The 27,255-nt window shown below is 39.5% G+C and overlaps 1 protein-coding gene across 1 annotated transcript in view; it reads right to left on the bottom strand.

Moving 5' to 3' along the window:
• The window catches only part of LOC143293518 (eukaryotic translation initiation factor 3 subunit A-like), a 31,408-nt gene that overhangs the window by 3,492 nt on the left and 661 nt on the right, over nt 1–27,255 (bottom strand). Inside the window, exons 2-19 of the mRNA XM_076604423.1 lie at nt 26,435–26,625; nt 26,104–26,240; nt 25,123–25,286; nt 23,324–23,382; nt 21,303–21,443; nt 20,198–20,406; nt 18,558–18,729; nt 13,933–14,124; nt 13,206–13,322; nt 12,529–12,711; nt 11,376–11,513; nt 7,232–7,441; nt 5,086–5,190; nt 4,551–4,664; nt 2,686–2,808; nt 1,543–1,696; nt 704–890; nt 181–285 (exon numbers count right to left, since the gene is read on the bottom strand). Coding sequence (XP_076460538.1) covers nt 181–285; nt 704–890; nt 1,543–1,696; nt 2,686–2,808; nt 4,551–4,664; nt 5,086–5,190; nt 7,232–7,441; nt 11,376–11,513; nt 12,529–12,711; nt 13,206–13,322; nt 13,933–14,124; nt 18,558–18,729; nt 20,198–20,406; nt 21,303–21,443; nt 23,324–23,382; nt 25,123–25,286; nt 26,104–26,240; nt 26,435–26,625 — 2,701 coding nt within the window. The remainder of the gene's footprint in view (nt 1–180; nt 286–703; nt 891–1,542; nt 1,697–2,685; nt 2,809–4,550; nt 4,665–5,085; nt 5,191–7,231; nt 7,442–11,375; nt 11,514–12,528; nt 12,712–13,205; nt 13,323–13,932; nt 14,125–18,557; nt 18,730–20,197; nt 20,407–21,302; nt 21,444–23,323; nt 23,383–25,122; nt 25,287–26,103; nt 26,241–26,434; nt 26,626–27,255) is intronic.

Consider the following 27,255-nt stretch of genomic DNA (forward strand, 5'->3'; position numbering starts at 1 on the left):
TTTTTTTTTATAATATATTATTCAACAGGTTGTATCAAGTGTGTGTTTGGGCTATCTTCTAACAAGGTAATTCTGTTATGTCCAGCCCAGATTTAAACACCCAACCTGATACCAGTTACTAGCTTTTCACCCACCCATCCCCAAAAACGAGCTGAATCAGAAGTATCAAGGGGAGCTCACCTCCAGCGCTGTGACGGTCTCCAGGGTCGTGCTTCACCTCGTTCTCCCCCATCCTCACCGCGACCCCCGTCACGGTCACCACGCCGCCAGCTGTCTCGTTCACCCCTGAAACAAGATCATCATGTCACCCTTCCAAACTTTGATCTGTTAACATACTGCAGGTACCAGATGTATCCCAAGTTGTGATTAGTGATGTGCTTTGTGAAGTGGAGAATGGAACTGTTGTTGTGATTATGCTCAAGACAAGATATATATAACCATTCATGCAAGGGGGCAAAAAAAAAAAAAAAAAAAAAAAAAAAAAAAGGGTTCATGCCCTACTTCCTCGCGCGATCACACCATCCATTTCTCTCCTTCACTTTAACGTAAGCTGATGGAACGCAGCAAAGACAGTCCTAAGTCTATTTGGAATATTACACCCTGCTGCCGTAAGTTCATGCACAATGTCACACACGCAAACCACACAGTTCCAACCATTTCACTCCTAAAAACCATTCTTTCAAACAGTTCAGCAGACACTCACCCGTCGTCATCTTGATCCTCATTCCTGTCTGGTTCGCCTTCCAGTTTCTGACGCATGCGCTCCTCAATCTCACGCTCCCTCTGGCGCTGACGCTCTGCCTGGGCCTCCAGCTTGGCCAGTTTCTCCGCGTACTCCCTCTCCTCTCGCTCGCGCTCCTCCTGGGCCAAACGCTCCTTCTCTTCACGCTCTGTTAGGGACAGAAAGACCAACAATTCAGCAAAATAATACGTCTTTAAGTACAGAAAGACCAACAATTCCTCAAAATACATCTTCATGCATTCAACTGCCCACCTAGCTCTTTCTTGTACAGATACTTTTTTTACTGTGCAAACTGCATGTGTATGGCAGTGACTGTGTGGTTCACTCTAGGCTACCTTCTTTATGTCCACTGTGATAACTGTGTATGTATGATAGGCTTATTCTATGTGTGGTTTGCTATGTTGGCTTCGGAGCATTTCATGTCTTTTGTGTATACATACTGAAGTGATTCTTGTGTACTGTTTATGTGTTTCACATCACAATTTAATTTCTTTTGTACAGAGATAAAGAATTCTGTATTATATGCCTTGGCGCTGCAATATATTGCTAAGATTCCTTAGTATTTCATGTCTGCATTATTAATTCTATCTCCTTTAGAACCCAAACACATCAGTGATAAACAGAATTATTAAAGGTGTGAAGTGATAAAATTGCTGTCCATGCTGGAAAAGACAACGAGGAAAACAAACCTTGCCAACTTATGTACCACTGGGGTATGGGAAAGAATAACCCTGCCAACTTTTACACCACTGCCTGTTACACAAGCAGTTTAAACCATGAATACTGATGTGTCAGTTTACCTTTCTTCAGCTGTTCATCACGAGCTCTCTGAGCAGCCTCCTCTTTCTCCTGGATCCACTTGGAACGGCGATCCTCTCTGCGCTTCTCTTTGCGCTCAGCCAGACGCTTTCTGCGCTCATTGGCCAGCTGCTTCTCAAACTCCTTCAGTTTGTCCTGTGGGGGGAAGTCAGAAATACATGGTATTGACATGATGTTCTATAGTCTTGTTTTGGACAGAGGAGAAATGAGATATGAGGGATCAATAATAGTAAAACATTTTTACAAAGGTAGGCAGGTCACTGCTGTCCATGCTGACCTGTTAGCTTCATAAGACAACCCCTGCCTACTCCAAAATCAATTTTCTATCATCAGTCCACAAAATGTATCAGTATTTATCTCTTCTCCCATTATGCAGATTTATATGACAGATTTCCATTAAAATGTCATACTGTTTCGCCACTACTTGACAATTCCCATTTCTAAGAAAAAACAACTAAAATAATCGACAGTTTTTAAGACAAAGCTTGTTACTACCATGAAGGAATTTGAAGACTGAAGTCAATGCATTCTTTGTAACTATTACTTACTACCATGAAGGAGTCTGAAGATTGAAGTCAATGCATTCTTTGTAACTATTACCCATTTCCAAGGAGTTCCACATGTTAAAAATGTTTTTGAAATTATGAGGCAGAATGGACAACCATGCTAGCAGTTGTACCCAAATAAAGTTCTGACATACTCTCATTCTATTCAGAGATCCAGATGCATGTACTCATGTCAGGTGCAACATCTAAAGCAACCAAACATGGCAGCAGATAAGACTTTCCACCTGGTTTGTTTACGCCTCCTTTGACTCTGTGGAATTGAAGCAAGAAGACCACAGTAACACAAAAGGCGAAAAATTACCATAAATAACATATTTAGCGTTCAATCTTGTTTGGAAACATATCAAATCACTTTGACAAGCATGCTTACTTTGAACCAAAAGGATGAAAAACCAAAACATATAGATAAAAGGCAGTGAACAGAAAAAGGGACTTATCATAATTTCAAGCTTTATCAAGTCAGAAAACACAAAACGACCATAGTTATAACAAAGTACATTAGCCCCTTTCTCTTTTCTCAACCAGCTGACCACACAGCCGCTGTTCCGATAAGCTCACCTCATACTCTGACTTCCTGGCCTTCTTCAGGCTGTTGAGGAACACCTCACTGTCAGGCAGAATCTTGGACAGCCGAGCCTTTGTCTCCAGGGCATGCATCCTTTCCGTCTTCATCTGCTCAATCTGTAACAAACAACCACAACCAGTAAACCTCCTGTCCCAGATATGGTGAATGCTTACATACAAAGCTCAACCCAAAGCCAAGGAAAATGACATGGCTGTCTCTTCCAAGGAAAAAACCATGGCTATCTCCCAAGGAAAATAACATGCTTTCCTACAAACTATAACAGGGCTATTTTCAAGGAAAATAACATGGCTGCGTCTTCCAAGGAAAATGGTATAATGTCAGCTGTCATCTGCATGACAGGTATTTGGATGATGTCAGTCAATTTTACACCTGCAGTAGCACAACAGCTAAGCAGGAGAAACGCATGATTGTGGAGTTTATGTGTGCCCCCTCTGGACGTCCACGGTCACTGTGTCAAACCACAACGACTTCAGAGGGCAGTGAAATACTACACAGTTTATGTCTAGCCTGGAACAAACAGCTCAAACAATAAACTAGTAACTTTCCAACTACAACAAACATAATGAAGATTCCCAATCATGGACATTAGTACAGTCTTGGTCTTCGCATTTGTTGTATTCATCTTAGCCTAGTTGTATAAAGGCCATTGCAAAATAAGTATTGATGGCATATTCTTTATTTTGTATGTTTTGTATGCCTTCACATGTACCAGTCTATGTTTCAACTTCATTATATACCATTTATGGGTATGCAAATGCATGGGATCAGGAAACTAAAGTAGAAATTTTGATGCCCAGGAATAGTATCTGACCTCAGCATGTATATCATGAAGTCAACAGAACCCTAGACAATTCTTGCAGGCTCAGATCAATGCTGACTCGCCCACTGAAATGGGACAGCAGATCTGCTGTGAGCCAGTATATCTGTCTACAGAGCGCATGGTGCTCTAACAGTTCTGCTTGTTCAGAAAAAAATTTTGAACAGTGGCTGAACACCTATCGTGTATTCTGCACTCACTTGAAGATGGGAGGTGCATTTATTCCCATTATCTGTTTCTGAGGAAAATCTTAACATGTTAGCTGCTACCTCAAAAGGTAGTTGGATGATGTCAGTCAATTTTACACCTGCAGTAGCATGAAGCTAAGCAGGAGAAACGCATGACTGTGGAGTTTATGTGTGCCCCCTCTGGACGTACACGGTCACTGTGTCAAACCACAACGACTTCAGAGGGCAGTAAATCACTCCAATTTCTCTCTTGCCTGGAACAACCAGCTCAAACAGCAAACTTATAACTTTCTAACTTCTGCAACCTTAATACCAATTCCCATTATCAGACAATGGTACAGTCCTGATCTACATATTTGTTTAAATTCATCTTGGCCTTATTAAAGGCTACTGTGTTAATGGTATATTCTCAGGTTCGTTTGTCATACTGAAGTAATGAAAGAATATTATCTACTATCTATGTCAATACTGATAGACATACCCTACTTTCTGTCAAAACTGATGCACAAATCCCCCCCTTTTTTTTTTCAACAGTTTAACTGGAACTCTGTATACAAAGTCTGCACTGAGCTGTCAACGTCTTCCTCTTCTTCACTAAGTTTGTGCAAAAAACAACAACAAAAACACACAACTGATGCAATTTGTATTGAAATGATAATATATCAGGTTCACAAACTTGTGTCACTTCTAGTACACAAATGTCCATAAATTTTAAAACCTAAACCTTGAAACCTTTGGCTTATCCATCCTCCAGAACATGCCGCTAGAATACTCAAAATCATAAAACTGTAGCTCTTATTGAAACAAAGAAAAAAACAACAGCTCTTCTCACCCTTTCTCTCTCCTGCTGTTCCCAGAACTGCTGACTGACAAGTTTTTCCTCCTCGTACTGTTTCAGCAGCTGACTGACCTCCTCAATACGCTTGGCACGGGCCAGGTAATCAACCTGAAAAACACCACCTACTGTCAGTCAGTCCTCAGTCACACAAACCACCCTGCATTCTTGTCTTTACCATTACTGTCTACTCCTGAAGCATCACCAGTCATCAAAGGAAAATTAAAGGCAATGTGTTAAGCCGATGTTGAAGAGGGATGTGGGGGGGTGGGGTGGCAATTTTAACAACACGTTATTATCTTGTCAGATGCAAAGAAAACTACATCATTCAATAAAACATCCCCTGGTCTTCAAGTAATAGACTCGCATATAATTAATTTTTTAAAAATCCCTTTTTTTCCCCTCTTTAAAATTTAAAAAGAAAAATATACTGAAATCAAAATTTATACCAGCAATCACTATCCAAACAGAAAATACATCACCATCATCTTAGTAAAAAAACAGTCAAGTATTGACGGGGAGACAACATCACCTTTTTCTCCTGTCCCTTGAGTCGTTCCTGCAGCTCCTTCTTCTCCTTCTCCAGCTGCTCCACCTGTTTGGCCATGATCTCATCCACATCCAGGTCAGCCATCTCCTGCAAATCAAACCACAAACTTTCACTGTAAAGTCTTCTGCACTCCACTTCCTTGTACATGATCCATAAAACCATCTACTCCCCTGCAGATGTGAAGAACAAGTAAACTATATCATGAGGAAAGAACAAATATGAATAAAGTCAAGTAGAATCTGTCTTAAGGAAAGGACAAACATGACTGAAGTCAAGTAAAATCTATCTCAATGGAATGCTGAAGTCAAGTAAAATCTATCTCAAGGGAAGGACAGATGTGACTGCTGTCAAGTAAAATCTATCTGTAGGAACTTCGGTGACAGTGGGGGACAGAACCAAATGGAACAGGGAGCAAGTTCCCTCCTACACACATCACCTGCAAATGACCTGAACAATCCCACATATCTACAGCATGGTATTTTTCACCTTCATCATGTAACAATTATAGGCATGCCTATCATGGAATGAAGAAATGAAAGATGGAATTTTTGTTGTCCAGGATAGTATCTGACCTCAGTATGTGTATCATGAAGTCAGCGGAACCCTAGACAATTTGTATCGGCTCAGACGTACGCTGACTGGCCCACTGAACTGGGACAGTAGATCTGCAGTGAGCCACTATTGTCTGCATAGTACACAGTGCTATAACTTTTACTCATTCTGGAAAGAAGTGCAGGTGTTCCCATTACCTCAGTAAATAATTCAATTGCAGAAAACACTGTATGCCACTCCCCCCACCCCTTAAAAAAAAAATAATAAAAAATTTGTAAAAAAATAAAGAGAGAGAGAGAGAGAGAGAGAGAGAGAGAAAAGGAACATGCCATTTCTCTTCCACTGTTGCTCTGGCTGAAAGAATTGAGAAGACGACAGCTAAGGACTACTATGACAGACAGAAGCAGACAGTTCATATCACATTTATTTTGATTGACTGAATGATATGGATACTTATATAGCGTCTATTCTCGGTCGGAGACCAAGCTCTGAGCGCTTTACAAATACGGGGTCATCTGCACAACAGGCAGAGATGACTGATGGCTGCCACTGGGTGCTAATCATTCATTTCCTGTGTCATTCAATCAGATTTCAAGCACACACACATACACACTTAGACGTTTAACATTTTACATGTATGACTGTTTTGTTTATTTACCCTGCCATGTAGGCAGCCATACTCCGTTTTAGGGGGTGTGCATGCTGGGTATGTTCTTGTTTCCACAACCCACCGAATGCCGACATGGACTACAGGATCTTTTAATGCGAGTATTTGATCTGCGTGTGTATATGCACGAAGGGGGTTCAGGCACTAGCAGGTCTGCACATATGCTGACCTGGGAGATCAGAAAAATCTCCACCCTTTGGTTAAAACACGCATAGGCGGATAGTAGTTTGCACAGGACAGGAATGTCAGACCCCTGCTGGAGTCTGCACTAGTTGGGTCACAGTTAAGTATGTGTAATTAAAACATATTTAAAAAAATAATAATAAAAAATCCTACTCATGATTTTTTTCAAGGTATGCGACAGGGAAGGAAAAAAAAATCACACTTACCTTTGGTTATATCCACTCCTTTACAGTAACCATTCATCTAGCATTGTCAGTTAAAGTATACCGCAAGAAATCAAGTAAGTAAGACCGGCATATGCAGTCATGCATTAACACGCACACACACACAGAAAAAAAACTATTGTTGTCTAGGATAGTATCTAACCTCACAGAGCAAACCATGAAGCCAGCAGAACCCCAGACAATTTGTGTAGGCCCTGACGTACGCTGACTGACCCATGACCCGAGTCAGCAGATCTGCTGAGAGCCTTGGTATGGACACTTAAGGGACCCAAAACCTTCAAGCACTGTTTAAAAAATCAGTGGGATTTTAACAGATCAGATAATACGCATTCAGACTTCTAACAGAATTCCTTCCAGTTTTTCTTCAGGTGGACCATAAGACCAGGTTTCAGGTATACACTACAAGCACCCATGCCAATGTAATCTGTAGCATTACCAAAACTTGTTCCTGTGACCTATTTATGAATGAAACTATAAGAGTGGACAAGACCAATCTTCCTACCTCTTCATCAATGTTCTGGAAAATCTTGGAGCCTTGCGGAGTCTTGCGAAGCTCCTCCAGTCGCTCACGCACATGTCTGCGTTTTATCTCCAGGTGCTCTTGCTCCTGACGTTGCTTCTTCCGCTCTTCTGCCTCTCGCTCCAGACGCTGCATTTCTTGTTCATAGGCACGGCGTCGGGCTTCCTCAATGTGCTCTTGCTCTTCACGTTCCTGCAATAAAAATTTCCAAGGTTTAGCTATACCACCCTTTGATGTTAGTACGTGGTTACTCACGTTAGCCCAAGTATTAGATTAACTTGAAAATTCACTTTCATACGAAGGAATATAGTGCAACATTGAATGAGTAAAATTGTAGCATGACTTTACATCCAGCAGAAAGACACCACTCAGTGCCAGGTAGACTGCCAAGCCTGTTCACTGTCTGCTCTCAATGACGCCTCCAGCCTACAGACTTAAGCCACAGGCAACGCCTCAGAGAGCAACAAGAGAAAGACATTGCTCAGCTGACTCAAAACACACCAAATGACTGCATTCCATTGTCTGCTTTTTCACATGATGCTGCATCACAAATGCAGCCAAAGGTATGCTGCCAAAATATGAATATTTTGTATACCTTCAATAAATATTAGAACAACTTGTACAATCCACTTTACAAGAAGAGAATACTTCAACTTGTACCTCTTTTCGAAGGAAAAGGTATTAGTATGAACACGTAAGTGTATCATGACTTTACATCCAGCAGAAAGATGATACTCTGTGCCGGGTAGACTGCCAAGCCTGTTTACTGTCTGCTCTCAATGACGCCTTCAGCTTATATACCAAGCCACAGGCAACGCCTCAGAGAGCAACAATAATAAACTGTGCAAAGGCGATAAAAAAAATGCCTGAATATTAGTCTCTGTTCCTTTGCCGTCCACAAAAGCTGCTGCATTATATGTAAAGAACGGTGTCTGAAGAACCAGTGTCTTCTGCCACAGTATGCATGATTTTGTTCTCTCTTTATCAAGGACAGCCTTTTTATTCTGAGTGACTCCCAAGATTCAAAACATCTTCCTAACAATAAAAAAAAAACATTTCTGTGGTTGAGCAAAATGTAGCAGTGTATTCTTCATCACGAAGAAGCCCTGTAATGTCATTTCTATCTAAAACAGGAACTTACTTCTTCAAGGGTAATTTTCCTCTTCAGAAACCAGTATTACATTGTTCACAAAGGTGTAGGTGTTAGATTAATCTATATCATCCATTTAAATGTACAGAAAGAAAAGGTGTAACACCTAACAGGTAAATTGTAGCATGACTTTACATCCAACAAAAAGACAACACTTTGTGCCAGGTAGACTGCCAAGCCTGTTCACTGTCTGCTCTCAATGACGCCTCCAGCCTACAGACTAAGCCACAGGCAACGCCTCAGAGAGCAACAAGAGAAAGACATTGCTCAGCTGACTCAAAACACACCAAATGACTGCATTCCACTGTCTGCTTTTTCACATGATGCTGCATCACAAATGCAGCCAAAGGTATGCTGCCAAAATATGAATATTTTGTATACCTTCAATAAATATTAGAACAACTTGTACAATCCACTTTACAAGAAGAGAATACTTCAACTTGTACCTCTTTTCGAAGGAAAAGGTATTAGTATGAACACGTAAGTGTATCATGACTTTACATCCAGCAGAAAGATGATACTCTGTGCCGGGTAGACTGCCAAGCCTGTTTACTGTCTGCTCTCAATGACGCCTTCAGCTTATATACCAAGCCACAGGCAACGCCTCAGAGAGCAACAATAATAAACTGTGCAAAGGCGATAAAAAAAATGCCTGAATATTAGTCTCTGTTCCTTTGCCGTCCACAAAAGCTGCTGCATTATATGTAAAGAACAGTGTCTGAAGAACCAGTGTCTTCTGCCACAGTATGCATGATTTTGTTATCTCTTTATCAAGGACAGCCTTTTTATTCTGAGTGACTCCCAAGATTCAAAACATCTTCCTAACAATAAAAAAAAAACATTTCTGTGGTTGAGCAAAATGTAGCAGTGTATTCTTCATCACGAAGAAGCCCTGTAATGTCATTTCTATCTAAAACAGGAACTTACTTCTTCAAGGGTAATTTTCCTCTTCAGAAACCAGTATTACATTGTTCACAAAGGTGTAGGTGTTAGATTAATCTATATCATCCATTTAAATGTACAGAAAGAAAAGGTGTAACACCTAACAGGTAAATTGTAGCATGACTTTACATCCAACAAAAAGACAACACTTTGTGCCAGGTAGACTGCCAAGCCTGTTCACTGTCTGCTCTCAATGACGCCTCCAGCCTACAGACTAAGCCACAGGCAACGCCTCAGAGAGCAACAAGAGAAAGACATTGCTCAGCTGACTCAAAACACACCAAATGACTGCATTCCACTGTCTGCTTTTTCACATGATGCTGCATCACAAATGCAGCCAAAGGTATGCTGCCAAAATATGAATATTTTGTATACCTTCAATAAATATTAGAACAACTTGTACAATCCACTTTACAAGAAGAGAATACTTCAACTTGTACCTCTTTTCGAAGGAAAAAGTTTTAGTATGAACACATAAGTGTAGCATGACTTTACATCCAGCAGAAAGATGATACTCTGTGCCGGGTAGACTGCCAAGCCTGTTTACTGTCTGCTCTCAATGACGCCTTCAGCTTATATACCAAGCCACAGGCAACGCCTCAGAGAGCAACAATGATAAACTGTGCAAAGGCGATAAAAAAAATGCCTGAATATTAGCCTGTGTTCCTTTGCCGTCCACAAAATCTGCTGCATTATATGTAAAGAACAGTGTCTGAAGAACCAGTGTCTTCTGCCACAGTATGCATGATTTTGTTATCTCTTTATCAAGGACAGCCTTTTTATTCTGAGTGACTCCCAAGATTCAAAACATCTTCCTAACAATAAAAAAAAAACATTTCTGTGGTTGAGCAAAATGCAGCAGTGTATTCTTCATCACGAAGAAGCCCTGTTATGTGATTTTTATCTAAAACAGGAACTTACTTCTTCAAGGGTAATTTTCCTCTTCAGAAACCAGTATTACATTGTTCACAAAGATGTAGGTGTTAGATTAATCTATGTCATCCATTTAAATGTACAGAAAGAAACAGGTAAATTGTAGCATGACTTTACATCCAACAAAAAGACAACACTTTGTGCCAGGTAGACTGCCAAGCCTGTTCACTGTCTGCTCTCAATGACGCCTCCAGCCTACAGACTAAGCCACAGGCAACGCCTCAGAGAGCAACAAGGATAAATTGCACTGTTGACAAAAAAAGTCAAATGACAGTACTCCATTGTCTACTTTTCATTCACATACTGCTGCTTCACATATGCAGAGCAGCTATGTGGCCCAAATCTGAAAAATTTGAACAGGATATCGTAGCATGACTTAACATCCAGCAAAAAAACAACACTCTTTGCCAGGTAGACTGCCAAGCCCATTTACTATTTGCACAGGTAGACTGCCAAGCCCATTTACTATTTGCTCTCAATGACGCCTTTTGTCTAAGTAATAAGCCACAGGCAACACCTCAGAAGGCAGTGATGGGGGAAAGATGCATGGGTAAACAGAAACATGGCAAGCATACTTAAGACACAGGCAGCCTATCTGCCTTCCATTCACTGGACATGCTGTGTCACATGTACAAAATTTAAAGAGGCCTAAATGCCAATGATGAATTTACCAGAGTTGCTAACTGGAGCTGACATATTTAGTACAATCCTGTGAGATGTCATACAATCTATAGCCAGCAGTCAGTAAACACACACTGACGCTTGTACAACTCTGCAAATTCTCCACGACTTTCAAAAATATTTTTTGCTGGCATATATTTTATTATAAATTACATCAAGTCCAAGCAGAAAAGGATTCAGGTCAAGCTCAAATAATGTCAGTACCTCAGTTCAAACCCACTGGACAATTTGGCCCTTATTCTTCACCTCCTTTATCTCCTTCAAGACACACAGCAACACTCAGTGCAAAATAAGTCACTTTGTTGTATCACCTGTCAACTAAGTTACTGAAACATTGACAACTGAAGTGCTGAATTGGTATCACCTGTCAACTAAGTTACTGAAACATCGACAACTGAAGTGCTGAATTGTACAACTGACCCTCATATCATTCAGACTCTCCAGCTGCTCCTTGCGTTCCTCGATGACCTGGCGACGCTGCAGGATACGACCATGCTCTTTCTTGGCCGTCAGTCGGTAGCTGTTCAAGATGTTGGCCTTCAACTCCTCATCCTCTTCCTGAACACAAACACAAATGATTCCAATTCAATGATTCAAATGAAATTTGTAAAAACCAAATGCAAGCATATAACTGAAGAGTCAGGCCTCTAATACAGCCTCGATCGGACAAAACAGCATCAACAAATGAGTATCAAGATTAGAGGGCCCAAGACATTTCAACGACGAGAGTAAACAAACTCAACATCGATCTCTGCCAGTATCAGCAACTACATGAAGGTACCACAAGTCTTGATAGTAATGGCTAATTATATATCACCACCTATCTCACAGCAACTCGATCACCACACCCACTGATCTTTCTTGTAAACTGCAGTTTCCCTACTTGCGCCCAATAACGTTTTCCTCTCGATCTAAATTCACTATGTTTCGTTTAAGAAGTGGTTGTTCTCTTTTACAACTTAATAAAACAAATAATTTTATCACCAGATCATCCACTGTGTCACTGCTAAATGCAGTATGATAGCAAGGATTAACAGTAATTTCAAAACAGCGCTGGTCTCCTGGTAGTCAAGTGTAGCATGGCTATACATCCAGAACAGAGACTATGCTCTGCATGGGTAGACAACCAGGCAATTTTCTTTCTGCTCCTCATGACGCCCAAATCCAACAAGCACAGACATAGGCAGCCTTAGGGAGCAACTTTTTCATTTGGGGGGAGAAAAAAAAAAAAAAAAAAAAAAAATTACATTTATGTCACACTCTCAAACCTCTAAAAGCACTTCATAATTAAATGTCTGTCAGACAAAGCACACACAAGAACAAACACGGGTGTGCACACCCATATGCAAGACACGCATGCACACACAAAATAGGAATTAAACTAGACGTGGAACATATGCATCCACAGAGAGCATATTGGAGTGCTTCAATTTTACAGAGAATAACTGAGAAGTACTGCTTTTAGATTAGTATTCAAGGATAAGAGTGGGAGGGACTGAAAAGGGCAGTGCATTGTAGGTTTGTACAGCTGAAAAACACTAACAGCACTCCTGCCATGACGCCTAGTACTCACAGGCTGCTGTGGGGCGATCATGTGCATGGCTTTGCTGAGCACCCGCCCCAGCACGGTCAGCTGGTTGCGGATCTGCTCACTGGGCATGCTTTGGATGGTGGGCCCCTCTGCTGCCTCCTCCTTCTGCGACAGGCCCAGGTCTGTGCCAAACGACAGTGACGATGTGCGGTGGTCAATGCGTACCTGTGCCAGGAAAGAGTTAATAGTAGAAACAATAGCAGAACTTGAGTTTCGCAGTCCTGTACAAACAAATATCATCTCCTTACATGTGTATTTTCTTTGCACTGAACAGATTTACCAAACAAAACAAAACACCCCCCCCCCCCCCCCCCCCCAATCCCATCCTCCCCACAAACCCATACTCTCTAGTGTCTGTGAATGTGTTCCTAGTGCACCACCCAACAGACAAACCCATACTTTCTAGTGTCTGTGAATGTGTTCCGAATGCCTTATTCTGCAATGCTTACATCAGAACAGAAAATACGGAAAATAAAATCTACAGAAAATGTATAACAGCGTTAAAATAGTTTCAGCAATGGCCACATCTGTAAAAAAAATATTCAGACATAAGTATTTTCAAGAAAAAAATACACATACAAGGTAATAATACGTAACAATCAAAACAGTATGTTCAGAAAGTAATATCTTTAAAAGCTAAGGAAAAAAGTCTTTCTAACCTGCAGTTCCATATTTTTGGCAGCACCAACGATGACTCTCTCCAGCTTGTATTTATCAGCAAATGGCACCAACGATGCAAAGCGCTTGAACTCAATGGTCTGGTACACTTGTGACACCTATTTTGAAAACACAATTCACAGTCCAACATCAAACTCGTTAAAAGACTGTAAGCAGCTAGCCCTGCAGAAAATTTTTTTTGCAGTAGCCCTAAAACTGAATAACGAGAATAATGTGTTCGCATTCACTTTAATACATGCCCAATCTTTTTTTTTATGTCATTGCCCCCCCCCCCCCCCCCCCCCCCCCCCCCCATTTTTCTTTCTTTCTTTTGCTTTATTACTGTATTCAAGTCTCAAGTGAAATAATTCTATAACATCAATTAGAAATATTTTCAAGAAGCGGAGAAGATGAAGTTTACACCCACCAAGTATATAAAAAAAACAAAAACAGCCAATTACAAACTGTTCAGATCTGCAGGACTAAGTCCAATGCTCCAACCTCTCTGTGAACAAGACCTCCTCGCACCAAACGTAAAAAAGTAATAAATAAATGAATTTTTCAATAATATATGTATATAAAATCTAAGGTCTTTTTGTTTAGTTTTTTTCACAAACAACTGCTTCAGTGTGAATGTTCATAAAATCCAACAAATTTGTTTTCCACAAACACGTGCTTCAGTGTGAGTGTTCATAAAGTTTTGTTGTTGCATACTCTCCTACTGCCTACCTGCTTGAGGACCCTGGTGATGATGATCTCTTCCATGTGAGGCACATACATGGCCAGGTCATCGTTGCCGCTGATGAACTGAATGATGGGCTGTACAGCAGGGTACAGGCGCAGGGGATGGAACTCCACCTCCAGGTACTTGTACAGGTTCTGCAGCTCAGGGGTCACGTACTGCAGGGCACCGTACTTCACCTGCCAACCACAACCCTTTAAGTGCACTGTTTAGCACACTGTGTCTCCCTGTTTTCACTGCACTCCTCAACTACCAGGCTTTTCTTGTGCCTCAGAATTTGGGACATTTTCTATATTTCTATTATGATCAATGATGATATCGGTGATTAAGATGCTGCAATACAAGCCAAATTTACCTGGCTTTAACATTTTTTAATCCTTTTTTCTACGTGAAAGGAAGAACGCAGACGCAGAATCCTTTAGATGCATGAACATTAACTTCAACTAAAACATTAATAATTCAAGTCCTATTTTCGGTCCAAACAGTTATCTTGCTCATAAGTGGGAATGTTTAAAATATTCACGACCAAAGCATCGGAGAGCTCAGTATGTACTTCAGAAATCAACGATCATCTATTAACCAAAGAGGAAATTTTTTAAAATACTATGTTGGATTAGGTGGCGGCAGTGAAAATTTAAATATTCATTACAATGACTGAAATGTGATTTTTGGCAAACAACATGACAATATAAGAAAAACAAAAAAAAAAGTAAGTGAATATCTTGATTGGTTCTGAAGATATTCCATTTTAAAGATGTGACGATGCGTACATGCTGTTAGTACTTAATATTCTCACATTTTCACAGTTATATTATACTGTCCATGAGGGTACTGTAATGAAAACTCATATACTTTTAAAAACCATATGATAATGGTATATTGCACAAGAAAACACTAACACTTCAGCAGCAAAGAAACTGGAAAATATGTCTGTTAAAGTAGGAGGAAATAGAAAATCAAGACGTGTCAGTGTGTACAGAATAGCAACTTTGAAGGTCTACAGCACTGAAACGAATAGACAGTTGCATTTCAAAATAAAATATCTTGCAGATTACATCACAGAAAATGCACTGAATTTTTTTCAGGCAGGACAGTTGACTGAATTTTAAGTATCAGAGTCTCAAACTTTGAAAAATCTTCAATTTGACCAGTGGAAAAAAGACTGTTTATTGGGGTAGCATGCTGCAAAGATGAATATTTCAGTAACTGTCACAAGTAGGACCATGAAATTTTGTGTGTGTATTAAGTGAAATGTCAGCTTTCAAAATAAATTAAAATCAACCTTAAAACTTCCCTCTAAAGTTGGCAGAAAAGGAATGATACCTGATTTTCTCATTAAAAAAGGGTGCATGCTGCAGATGAGACTTCTTCAAAATTTTTGTTTTTGAAAAAAATATTGAAGTTGCAGCCACAATAAGTTACCAGTGGTCTAGGCTGATCATCTTCTTCAAAATTACTAAAAATTTTTAAATGAATGCAACTTGAGAGCATTATACAGAATGGGTAGGTTGATGGGGCATTCCACAACAAAGGTTCCCAGGAGGGAGCAAATATTACATAAGTTGCTAGCAAAAATGACAGATATATGAATCTATTTTCTTTCAGCTCTCTAGTTTTTTTCTTCCATCCATGAACCCAGTCATGCATTTCATTATAGAAGAAACACAATAAATAAGAAATAAAAGGTGGATGATGCACCTTTATTTCTTCACAAAATGGCATTCACAAGAGAAAATGCACACCAAAAAATCTCTCATTTTTTGGCACTCACAGGTTTCCTGGCATCAGCAATAACATGCTGCTCACTACCTGAGATGTTTATACTGGCCTTTTTGGATCATGGAATAGGTCTTGCAAACCCTGCCATAAGCAGCTGTTTCTGCAACATGTTAGATACACAGATCAGCTCATAAGAAAGAACAAATGTTATGTTCAATTTAAAACTTAAAACCAAAACCAGAGCTCTCAGTTTAATATATGTTTAGGCTTTTGTCAATTTCTGAGTGTTTTGAGTGGGAGGAAAACACTGTGATAACAGAATTATAAAATGGCATACTAACAGGTAAGCATTCATTCAACAGCAACACAAAATTCACCGCACTGAACAAAATGGCCGCACTTACCTTTCACACAATAACTCAGTTGCAGCATCAACTTATGCTTTGACAATTGAGGCTGAATTTTAGGGGTCTGTCCTTTCCAATTGCTGACAAGAACTTTGCCATCTACTTGTACTGTTCATCTTATGGATGTCTTTGTTGCATGCGATTATTTACTCAGAAATTCCACTTCAGGGTGCTACATTTCATGACTGAGATGAAAGTATTACTTAATGTCTTATGTATACATGTATATGATTACTTACATTGAATATTTTATTGTTAATATGCACATCATACTTAGTATCTTATTCTTTGATATATATTTTGTGTACTCATCTTTATTTGTGTGTGTATGTGAGAATGCATGTCTTAGATATATATCAAACTGAATATTTCATTCACAATATGTGCATGGTATTTTGCATTTTATCATTTCATGAAATATGTGTTTACTTCCCTTTGTTTTCTGTTTCATGCAGTCTAGATGCACAGCATATCATGGGTTACATGACCCCCCCCCTCCCGCGCGCACACACACACACACACACAATTATACTATCTTAATGGCTGGATTCCTGGTAGTGTTATATAGTTTGACTTGACTGAACCTGATGTACAACTTAGGCTATGGGTGTTATTGTACTGATTTTCTTTTTACTAATTTTAGTTTGTTAAAAATTGGTGTTAAATTTTTGAAGAAACAGGATGTTGCCTGCACTGTTCAAATTAGTCATATATCTCTTCACATTACACTTTTTTCATACTCAGACATACACATACTCACAAGCATACATGTGCAAATGCAAACTTGCTCTGGCTCTCTCTCTCTCTCACACACACACACGCACACACCTACTCCACTGACAGGAAAGAAATGGGGAAGGGGGATGACTGGAGGGAGGAGATGGTGGGTTATATCACTGTCAGCAGTCAGGGATTCTCAGCCAGAGCAAGTGGTCAGTGATTTGGCTCAGTGCCAAGTTTGCCACAACCATTGACAACCCCCTCCCCTCTCCTTACCATTGGTGGGAGATTCTCAGAGACAAAGGAGGGGAAGGGCTATACAACTCTCAGCTAATTATGAAAGTGAAGTTTGCAGAGGAGAAAGGGGGAGGAGGGGCGTGGGAGAGGGGGGGGGGGGGTGAGGGGTTAGTATGAATTGGTGTTCTTGTTCTTTCTGGAATGTGAGAGCATAGTATCTATCTGTCTGTATATATTGAGATAAAGTTTCACAGCTATAGAAGCAAAATGCAACTAGAATATCAGACTTTTGTGTGATGTTGAATGAAAAAGAAACCATATTCCAATTTGTTTACTCATTCAACACAAACCGAGTCTGTAGCAGACGACGCTAATGCTGTCCCGAGCACTTCCGGTTTTAGACCCAGGTAATATTTTGCTTACTAAAGCAAAAATCAATCAAATATTAGTAATTGGAATTCATGGGCTCCGTTTTAACATGTCCATTTTTCATTCTGTATCAATAGTTTTTGTGTGTTTTACTCCGAAAAAAATAAATCGTGTTCCGATTGAAACACGGTGTCACGTTACGAAAACACTTATGAAATAGATCCAAGCTGCTCAGTTACTGACATCGATCAAAATCCTGATTCAGAGAATTTCAGCTCAATATTGTGCATGAAAGTGCTAAAGACATTCGTTTTCAAAAATAATATAAAACTTACCGATGAAACTTAAGATTTTCTGGAGAAACAATGCCATTTTTGTGTTAGCTGAAGTGCCGCTCTCCTGTGTCGAATGTTGATTGGGCCGACGCAACTGACGAAGAGGGGTACCTGCTTTTGAATCGCTTGAGCAAATTGCTCATGGATCAAAAATATTAGTTTCGGATACCATTGAAATCAGCAGAAAATGCTCTTTACCGCTCATACAGTAACCCGTAGGGTCAGATTTCATTTTCGAACTGCGCGAGGCGTTGAAAGATAGCCGAAAAATTCCCGTAACTTTGCGCTCAGATCTAACTACCCTACTTCGCCCAAGGCTTGGAAAAAAACACACGAAAGTTCTCCTTGAACTTTCGCCTTTCACGGCTCCCAGTTTTTCGAACAGTAACCAATGAATGGAAAACAACGGATGCGATTTTTTCCACTATGTGGTTGAAACTAACTGTGTCGCGCTCAGAAAGACGCCGGCCGCCATTGAACAAGGATCGCTATTTCGCGTTACAGTACACTTTTTTTCTTCCATCCGCGAACTCATGCACGCATTGCATAAAGCAAACACAATAAAAATTAAAAATATGGATGATAAATGATTATTTCAGTTGGATAGTTTTTCACAAAATGAAATCAAATTTGAGAAAATGCACTTCAAAATTAGTCAATTTTTTAGGCGTTCATAGGTTTCCCGGCATCGGCCATGGGGGCTGCCGCTACCTAGTTGGATATTTTTCAAAAGATTGTTGCACAATCCTGGGCCAAACCATCCACTGACTGCTATCTACAGACAAGTCCACAACAGACAGAATGGACCACCAGAGCACTACTCACCAGGTCCTTGACCAGACTCTGCCGAGTCGGGGGGCTGGGAAGCATGAGAAGGGTGGCAAGACGTCGCTGCTTCTCAATGCCACTCTCATCCATCACCAACAGGCTGTCCACTGCATTACGCGAGGCAGGGATGGGAATGGCCAGGGTGGCACACACCACACGGTTAGCCATCCTGCGGGCACACACACACAAGTTCACACTCCGTCACCACTGACATATGGAAAGACATTTCAGCAAATTAGGGCGAGCAGTAATTTGCACTGGACAGGAATTAGACCCCATGACAGTCTGCAACATTGGGTCACATATGGTATGTTTAACCCTTTTTTTTAAACTCAAACCTTTTGTGGCCATGTTGAGAATATGTTGTCTGAACTATTATAACAATGCTTATCATACTATCTATAAAGCTTGATTCAGAACATCAATTCTGTCTGCAAATTACACCTTGGAATTGTCAAAATGAGACAACTTCCTGAGCATCGGCAAGTTTGTTTCTGCCTTCATTGACCCTGGGGAAACAGTGAACTTTCCACAGCAACACTTGAAGGCAAAAGCGGTCAGAACCAAGTATTTTTCATACCAATTTGGTAATAACAACCTATGTCGACAATAAATGCAGACGCACTGCCCCACTGTGAACAGCAGCTACATTATACCAACTTCATTTATCAAAATGGACAAACATCCATGTGCTGGAGAGCACAAGTGCACATGATTGCAGATTCCAACCAACCTGGCATAATGCACCAAGTTCTCTGTTTTTGTTGTTGTTTTTTTTGGCTCCCCACTTTAACATTATTGCAGAAAATATTTTTTATCCACTGATCCACTAGAAATATATACCCACTAACACATGTCTGCTTTCATGGTGCGGTAAAAACAGACTGAACATTAACTGGAAATAAAGGAATACACACCTAGCCGAATATACATTTGAAAGCTTGCTTTATTTTAAAACATCAATTCTGTCTGCAAATTACACTTTGGAGCTGTCAAAATGAGACAACTTCCTGAGTATCGGCAAGTTTCTTTCTGCCTTCATTGACCCTGGGGAAACAGTGAACTTTCCACAGCAACACTTGAAGGCAAAAGCTGTCAAAAGCCAACAGTGTTTTCCACAATGAGTATCTGATGATGCAAGATGTGAACTGCAGCAATATCAAATTCCATACCTTTTCAGTGTTATATAGGATTGCAAGTTCTCATGCAAAACGCACAGTACATAATGATGGATTCCAGTAATCTCAAAATGTATATATATATTATCACAATAAAAACAATAAAGAAAGGAAGAAAATATAATTACACACACTTTTCAAAACCCTTAGGTCTCGTTAATCATCGAAAGTGGGAGCTGACTGGACTTGGGAAAGAAAATATTCAAATCCCTACTGCTTTATAAATACATTACTCAGTAAAGGCTGCAACAGCTCTTGTCTTGCAGGAAATACACATGCCACACCATACTCACACCATCATGAACAGCATATGAAACATTTCTATGAATAACTTTGGCACAAAAAGAAGCTAGCGTGAGACTACACAGGTCAGGAATCAGACTGGAACTGCAGCAGTCTGGAGAAGTGTGTCACACAATAGTATGTGTGACAAAAATTATTTCAGTTACTGATACTAACTTCTGCAGCTCCTCCTGGGTGAGGTTCTTGCGCTGGTCACGGGACAAGTTGAAGAGGCGGTGGAGCGTGGAGGCGTGGAAGAGGTGGTTTCCAGACTTAGCAAAAACCAGGCCCAGCTTCTGGTAGTAGTTGGCCATCAGGGAGGGCTTGGGCTGCTTCTTGGACAGCGTGATCAGTCCGTGGATGTCCTCCACCGCCTTGAACGCTTCCTGCAGCAACAATGCATGTTCACAGGCCAACCATTTTTACCTGTAATAAAAACCCTGTTTGTTTTGTGAATCATTTATGATGGAAGCAATTACACAAAAAAGACACCTGCACACAAACACACAGGGAAGCAGGGTGCAGAGACTTCCTGGAGAAATTTTTTTTCCCATTAGGTAACTTATAATCCCTACCTCTACACTCAATTTGTGTAATAACACAATATGACCTTAACCTGTCAAGAAAAAACCAACCAACCACCACCTTGACACGTGTAATAATCATTCAGCAGCTTGTAAACTTACTGGGCTATGCTTGGAACTACTTATAAATCATCTCATTAAGTGAGAACATAAGCTGTGATGACAGCATTCAGTCTGTTTGAATTTTTAGCTTCACTGTAAAAAAAATCTACACTTTAAGAATGTGTGTTACCAAGACTAACCTCAGCAGTCAACATCTGCATAAACATAACATGCAAATTTCTTAAAAGGGTTCCAACTGATGTGTCATAACAAAATTCCATACTTTCTCCAGACGTTTTCTAAACCAAACTGAAAAAACAGAATCATAAAATAGTTTGCAGCAGTGCTTAGGGAAAAAAAGAAAGAAAAATTTTCAGCATCAATGTCAATTTTTTACTGACTTTAGATTTTTCTTTTTTTTTTAATTCATAAAGCTCTTTACTGGAAGGTACAGGTCAAGATTTTAATAAAATTCCAAGACTTCCCAGACCCTGAACGGCAAAACATACCTTTTCAAGACTTTTCCAGCCCTGAAAATTGTTCTATCATTTTTCCATAGACTTTTCCAGACTTCCATGGCTCTGTACAAACCCTGTCACAATGCACAGACAGCTCATCCCCCTGCACTGTTGGTGGGACAGCCCCCAGTCACTGACCTGCCACAGCTCCATGTTGATGGCCGAGTCCAGCTGAACCAGACGTGTCTCCAGGTGCATGGCCTGGGAGTCTGGGTTGTTGATGTTGATGGCTGTCTGCTGGTGTTGGTGCTTGAACACATGGCCCAGGTGGGTGCGCAGCTGAAAGTCATGAACACACAGCTCTGATTTACATCACTGAATGATACCACAGGTATCATGCAACATTTTCACATTGTCATCTTCTGCAAGATAAACCACTGAATATGTGGATCTATCTCAATTCATTTTTCACATGAACATTCAAATAAAAATTTGTTTTGCTTTTCAACACTATAAACAGTATGCTGTGCACCCGATTCTAATCTATTTATATTTTAACCATCGTACACTGAACTCGCCCAATAGTGGCTTGCAGTGTAACATCCGAACCTGCCTGGTACTGCCGGCTAAACACAGGCTTACATTTTTGTTTACATAAACCAGATTCTTGCGAGATTCACGGCCTCATTTTTGACACTTCCTGCCATGCATTTTGTGCTTTTCAGAGTCCGATTTGCTTGAATTTTGACAAAGTTGTTAATTTTTAAAGTTGCAAGATGAGTCTGATGACTGCTGAGAGCTTTAGCGTAATCTGAACGATGATTCTGAAGATGATTTTGAACCGTTTTCATGATTTTTGCATGAGAATCTTGTAAAAATCGATTGAACTGAGTGATCTAGATATCGACTGACCGAGTTTTGCTGACAATGAGAGTGAAGTTGACAATGAGAGTGAAGTTGGTCACTTGAATGTGAATTGATTGCCGGACCTCCGAAATTATGAATCAAACACTGGACCTCCGAAATCAATGCTGTCAGTGAGTTAGTCTTGATTTCACTGATATTTATTAGCGATCTGCACTATCTCCCTGATTGTGCTAGTTCAATGGAATATATTACTGATTTGGTAAAGTTTTGCCAAAGTTTTGAAGTTTCAAAGTTGCAAGATGAGTTTGGTGACTGTCGATCGTAGTAGCATAATCCTAACTACTATTCTGAAGATGATTTCTGCATCAGAATTTTGTAAAAGTTGATCGTATTGAGTGACCTGGACATCCACTGACTGAATTTTACTGATATTGAGACAGTAGTCGGTACTTGAGTGTGAATCGATCACCGGACTCCCGAAATCATGAATCAATTGCCGGACCTCCGAAATCGTGAATCCATCACCAGACCTCCAAAATCATAAAGCGATCACCAAACTGTCAGAATCGATACTGTCAGTCATTGATTGCACTGAAACTTATTGGCATTCTGCACGATCTTCCTGATTTTGCTAGTTCAATGGATTATAAATTTTTCTTTTCATTATGGAGAAATTACATGTGAGGTAGGTTTGTTGTTTTTTTTTGTTTGTTAGCCGTTATCTTTCTCCCGACCATCATGGGAAAACACATCATCCCTCAAAATGAAAAGAACATAAAAATCAGCATGTTCATTGTTGGAATTCAAGTTGAGTAAGAAAAAGAATAAAAAGAAGATGTGTTAAAAGACACTGCAGACCAGGTAAACTTATTTCAAAGAAAATCATACTGTAATTTTTTTTTTCAAAGTTGACCTTCAAATTTGACACTTTTTTGTGTGGGTGTAAATATAAAGCAACATGAGCTTGGAAACAAAAATTCTTTTGCAACTTTATTATGTGTAGAATGCAGGAAAAATAAACATGTGCAACAAAAGAAGGTAATTATATTTTTAATCAATGTTTATAATTACCCACTATCGAAAATCGCAAGAGTTATTCACCTTGGCATGGAATTTCATGGGTAAGTAGTGCTGAATGACCTGGGAGTAAGAGGGTTAATAAGGCATCTGTGAAAGTCTTCCAGCTTGGGGTGTGGCCCAACATGAAACTAACAAGCCGTCATGCTTAGTTTAACAATTATCTGGACTTCTGCACACCTACACAGCAATTTTTTTTTAATTAACGACACAGGCAGTATTACTGTTTAGAAATACAGATACCACCTTATACGACTAGCTAAACTGCAACTTACATTGTCGCACAGTTTCCTGAACTCTGTTTTCCTGGAGTATTTCAAGCAGAACTTGAAGGCTGCAACAAAATATGTAGTATTGTAAAGGGATGAACACTTTTACTCACAGTATACTATCACAAATAGCTTGGTACACATAAATTCAACACAGTACACATTAATACATTGATTCTACTTGTATAATTCTAATGCAGCAGAACTACTACTCATGAATTAAACTGATTATGGAATGCATTTAAAAACAAAAAACATTTTCCACCCCTTTTTCATCATTGTTGTCAAGATATACTGTACAACATTTTTTTTTTTTTTAATGGTGCATGTGGAGCTTGAACATTTATATAAGTTTGCCTTGCATGTTGAAGCACAAGGATTCCTCGGCAACAAAGATGACAGGTTTTCCAAAAGGCTTACAGACATTATGCCATTTGCATACTTTCTGATCTATCAAGGCATACTATTTCTTTTTGCATTTCCCTATTTTTGTGATCCATCAAGGTTTTCAAACTGTGTATTCAAATGTTGTCAAGATTTAGTGTGCAACATCAGAAAGCTGACAGTGCATGTGGAGCTTGACCTTTTATGTCTGCCTTGTGTGCTGATGCACAAGGATACCTATGCAACAGCAAAGATGATAGGATTTCCAAAAGGCATACCATTACTGCATTTATATACATTCTGAGACAATCAATTTTCCCAATGGTATGTTATCAATGTTGTCAAGATTTAGTGTGCAACATCAGAAAGCTGACAGTGCATGTGGAGCTTGACCTTTTATGTCTGCCTTGTGTGCTGATGCACAAGGATACCTATGCAACAGCAAAGATGATAGGATTTCCAAAAGGCATACCATTACTGCATTTATATACATTCTGAGACAATCAATTTTCCCAATGGGTATGTTATCAATGTTGTCAAGATTTAGTGTGCAACATCAGAAAGCTGACAGTGCATGTGGAGCTTGACCTTTTATGTCTGCCTTGTGTGCTGATGCACAAGGATACCTATGCAACAGCAAAGATAGGATTTCCAAAAGGCATACCATTACTGCATTTATATACATTCTGAGACAATTTTCTCAATGGTATGTTATCAATGTTGTCAAGATTTAGTGTGCAACATCAGAAAGCTGACAGTGCATGTGAAGCTTGACCTTTTACGTCTGCCTTGTGTGCTAAGCACAAGGATACCTATGCAGCAGCAAAGATGATAGGATTACCTTGCTGCATTTATATACATTCTGAGACAATTTTTCAAATGGGTATGTTATCAATGTTGTCAAGATTTAGTGTGCAACATCAGAAAGCTGACAGTGCATGTGGAGCTCGACCTTTTATGTCTGCCTTCTGTGCTGAAGCACAAGGATACCTATGCAACAGCGAAGATGATAGGGTTTCCAAAAGGCATACCATTACTGCACTCATACATTCATTTCTGATCAATCGATTTTCCAAACAGTTATTTTATTAATGTTGTCAAGATTTAGTGTGCAACATCAGAAAGCTGACAGTGCATGTGGAGCTTGACCTTTTATGTCAGCCTTGAGTGCTGAAGCACAAGGATACCTATGCAGCAGCAAAGATGATGATTTCCAAAAGGCATACCAATATTGCACTTTCATACATGCTAATCGATCGATTTTCCAAATGGGTACATTATTAATGTTGTCAAGATTTAGTGTGCAACATCAGAAAGCCGACAGTGCATGTGGAGCTTGACATTCTATGTCTGCCTTGTGTGCTGAAGCACTGGACACCTATGCAGCAACAATGACAGAAAAAGAAAAAAAAGAGGATTACCCTGCTGCGCTATATCCTGATACAGCCTCTCCACCCTGGAGTTGTTTCTCAGCAAGTCGAGACACTGGCGGTAGCTTTCCCAGAGAAACTTGACCCATGGTGTCAAAATGGCACGGTCAGTACGATCCTGAGTGTCTTCACCGCTCACAGCTTTCAGCAACAAGCTGAAAGAGGTAACAACTAATGTTATCAGCATTGTTCTTTTTTTCTTTTTCTTTTTTTTAAATAAATATTTTTGTTGCAAACCATTTTGTTTGCTGCATTCAATACATGCAGTTAAGGCCAAACCTTTCTTTACTACATGCTTATACCTCTCACCAAGTCTAACTCCGTAATCTCATTGGCAAATTTTCCTATCCCAGGTCTTCTCTAATTTATTAAACCATTCATTCCCATCCTAAAAGCACTTTTTTCAAATGATGAGTTTTTATGCCTTTGTCTTCCAAGCAAGTTACAATTTGTAGAAATGGACATGGATTTATGACATGCACAAATTCCACAGATGAATGCCGAAACTGACTTTATGTCTCAGGATAACATAAGAAAACAGTATCATCCTGAACACAATGAAGCCAAATATAAATGATTACAAAGAAAAAGAGGAAAAGAATGTTATCATAACTCAAGAGTCAAAGTCATTCTGTATACAGACTTTAGACTATGAAAGTATGAAGCTTTCTTCATCTTCACATGTCGTCAAGAGTTAGTGTGCAGCATCAAACAGTTGATGGAGCATGTGGAGCTTGACTTTTGCTGTCTGCCTTTAGTGCTAAAAACACAGAATCCTCTGAGACAACATTTGGCTGTTCAGAGTATCAAAGGCATATTTCATTCACCATTCTTAGCTGCATAAACAAATCAAACCATCTCCTAACAATGAAAAGGTTTAGTTAACTGATAAAGATATTCGTCATAATAGTAGAAACTTTAAATATCTATAAAATGTTTATTTCCAATTCTTTCCAACAAAATTTTTTGTACCTTTCTGGTGAATCAGGCAGATCAAGGTCATCGATGTCCAAGACTGTCTGATGTGACTCCTGTCTAGCAGCTTCTGTCCTCTCCTCCGCTAAGGCGATGTATTTGCGCACCACATCCACCAGGGAGTTGATATTCACCTAGAAAATAATAATACAAAAAATTAATACCACACAGTTTTGACTTGTTAACACAAGACAAGCTAAAATTTATTCAACAAAATATCATTAAAGTTTTCATATTTGTTTTGTAAAATTACTCCGAAGATCACATTCTGATTCAGCAATGAATGTTCATAATCTTACACACAAAGCACACATAATAACTAACATACCTGCTGACAAATGTTCTTGTACTGGTACAAGCCTTCCTTGGCAATGTGCGACTTTCGCAAGTCGACACACAGCTCCAAGTACTTTTCCATGATGGGCTCGTGGATCTTCTGCCATGTTCGATGCTTCTTGCTCTTGATGACATCGTACAGGGCATCCAGGGCACGTTGTGCTTTGCCCACATCAATGAATTCTACCGAGGAAAATAAAAAACAGAAGAATCCATTACTGATATGTGTATCACTATGACATTAACAATGGACTCAAATGTTTCTGGCTTATCATACAGCAGAGATAGGAAGAAAACGTTGGACTAAAATTGTCACTCTGCAAACAAAACATCACAATGTCCAGATGCTCATTCACAAAATAGTACGAAAAAAAAAAAAAAAAAAAAAATTTTTTGTAAATGCAACTATCAATCACAAGCACTCCTGAAAATGTTCAACCCACAGTTTTAAGTAAAGAATCTCTCTGAGTATTAACATCATGTGTTAGTGACATCATCAGGAACATTTTGAACCTCAGAAAAAAAAATAAAGGAAGAAAAGGGTTCATCAAAATATAAGATTGTTGATAAAAAAAAAGAAGATAATTTAAGGGCTGTGTACTTATGTTCTCGAAACTTCAGCTTCTTTTATGAGTTTTTTTGTTTGTTCTTCTGGCCAATCTGGGTCATTCAGGGCCAGGCTTTGGTTTATTTTGATAGATTCTTGGTCAAACGATTTTAATGACTTAACAACACCCCTGTAATCATGCAACTAAATAAAACTTGAAGTGAACTGTCCATTTAAACGCATATTGTGAGTGACATGTGATGAGT

The sequence above is a fragment of the Babylonia areolata genome, chromosome 19, assembly GCF_041734735.1.
Source record: "Babylonia areolata isolate BAREFJ2019XMU chromosome 19, ASM4173473v1, whole genome shotgun sequence".
Taxonomy (NCBI): domain Eukaryota; kingdom Metazoa; phylum Mollusca; class Gastropoda; order Neogastropoda; family Buccinidae; genus Babylonia; species Babylonia areolata.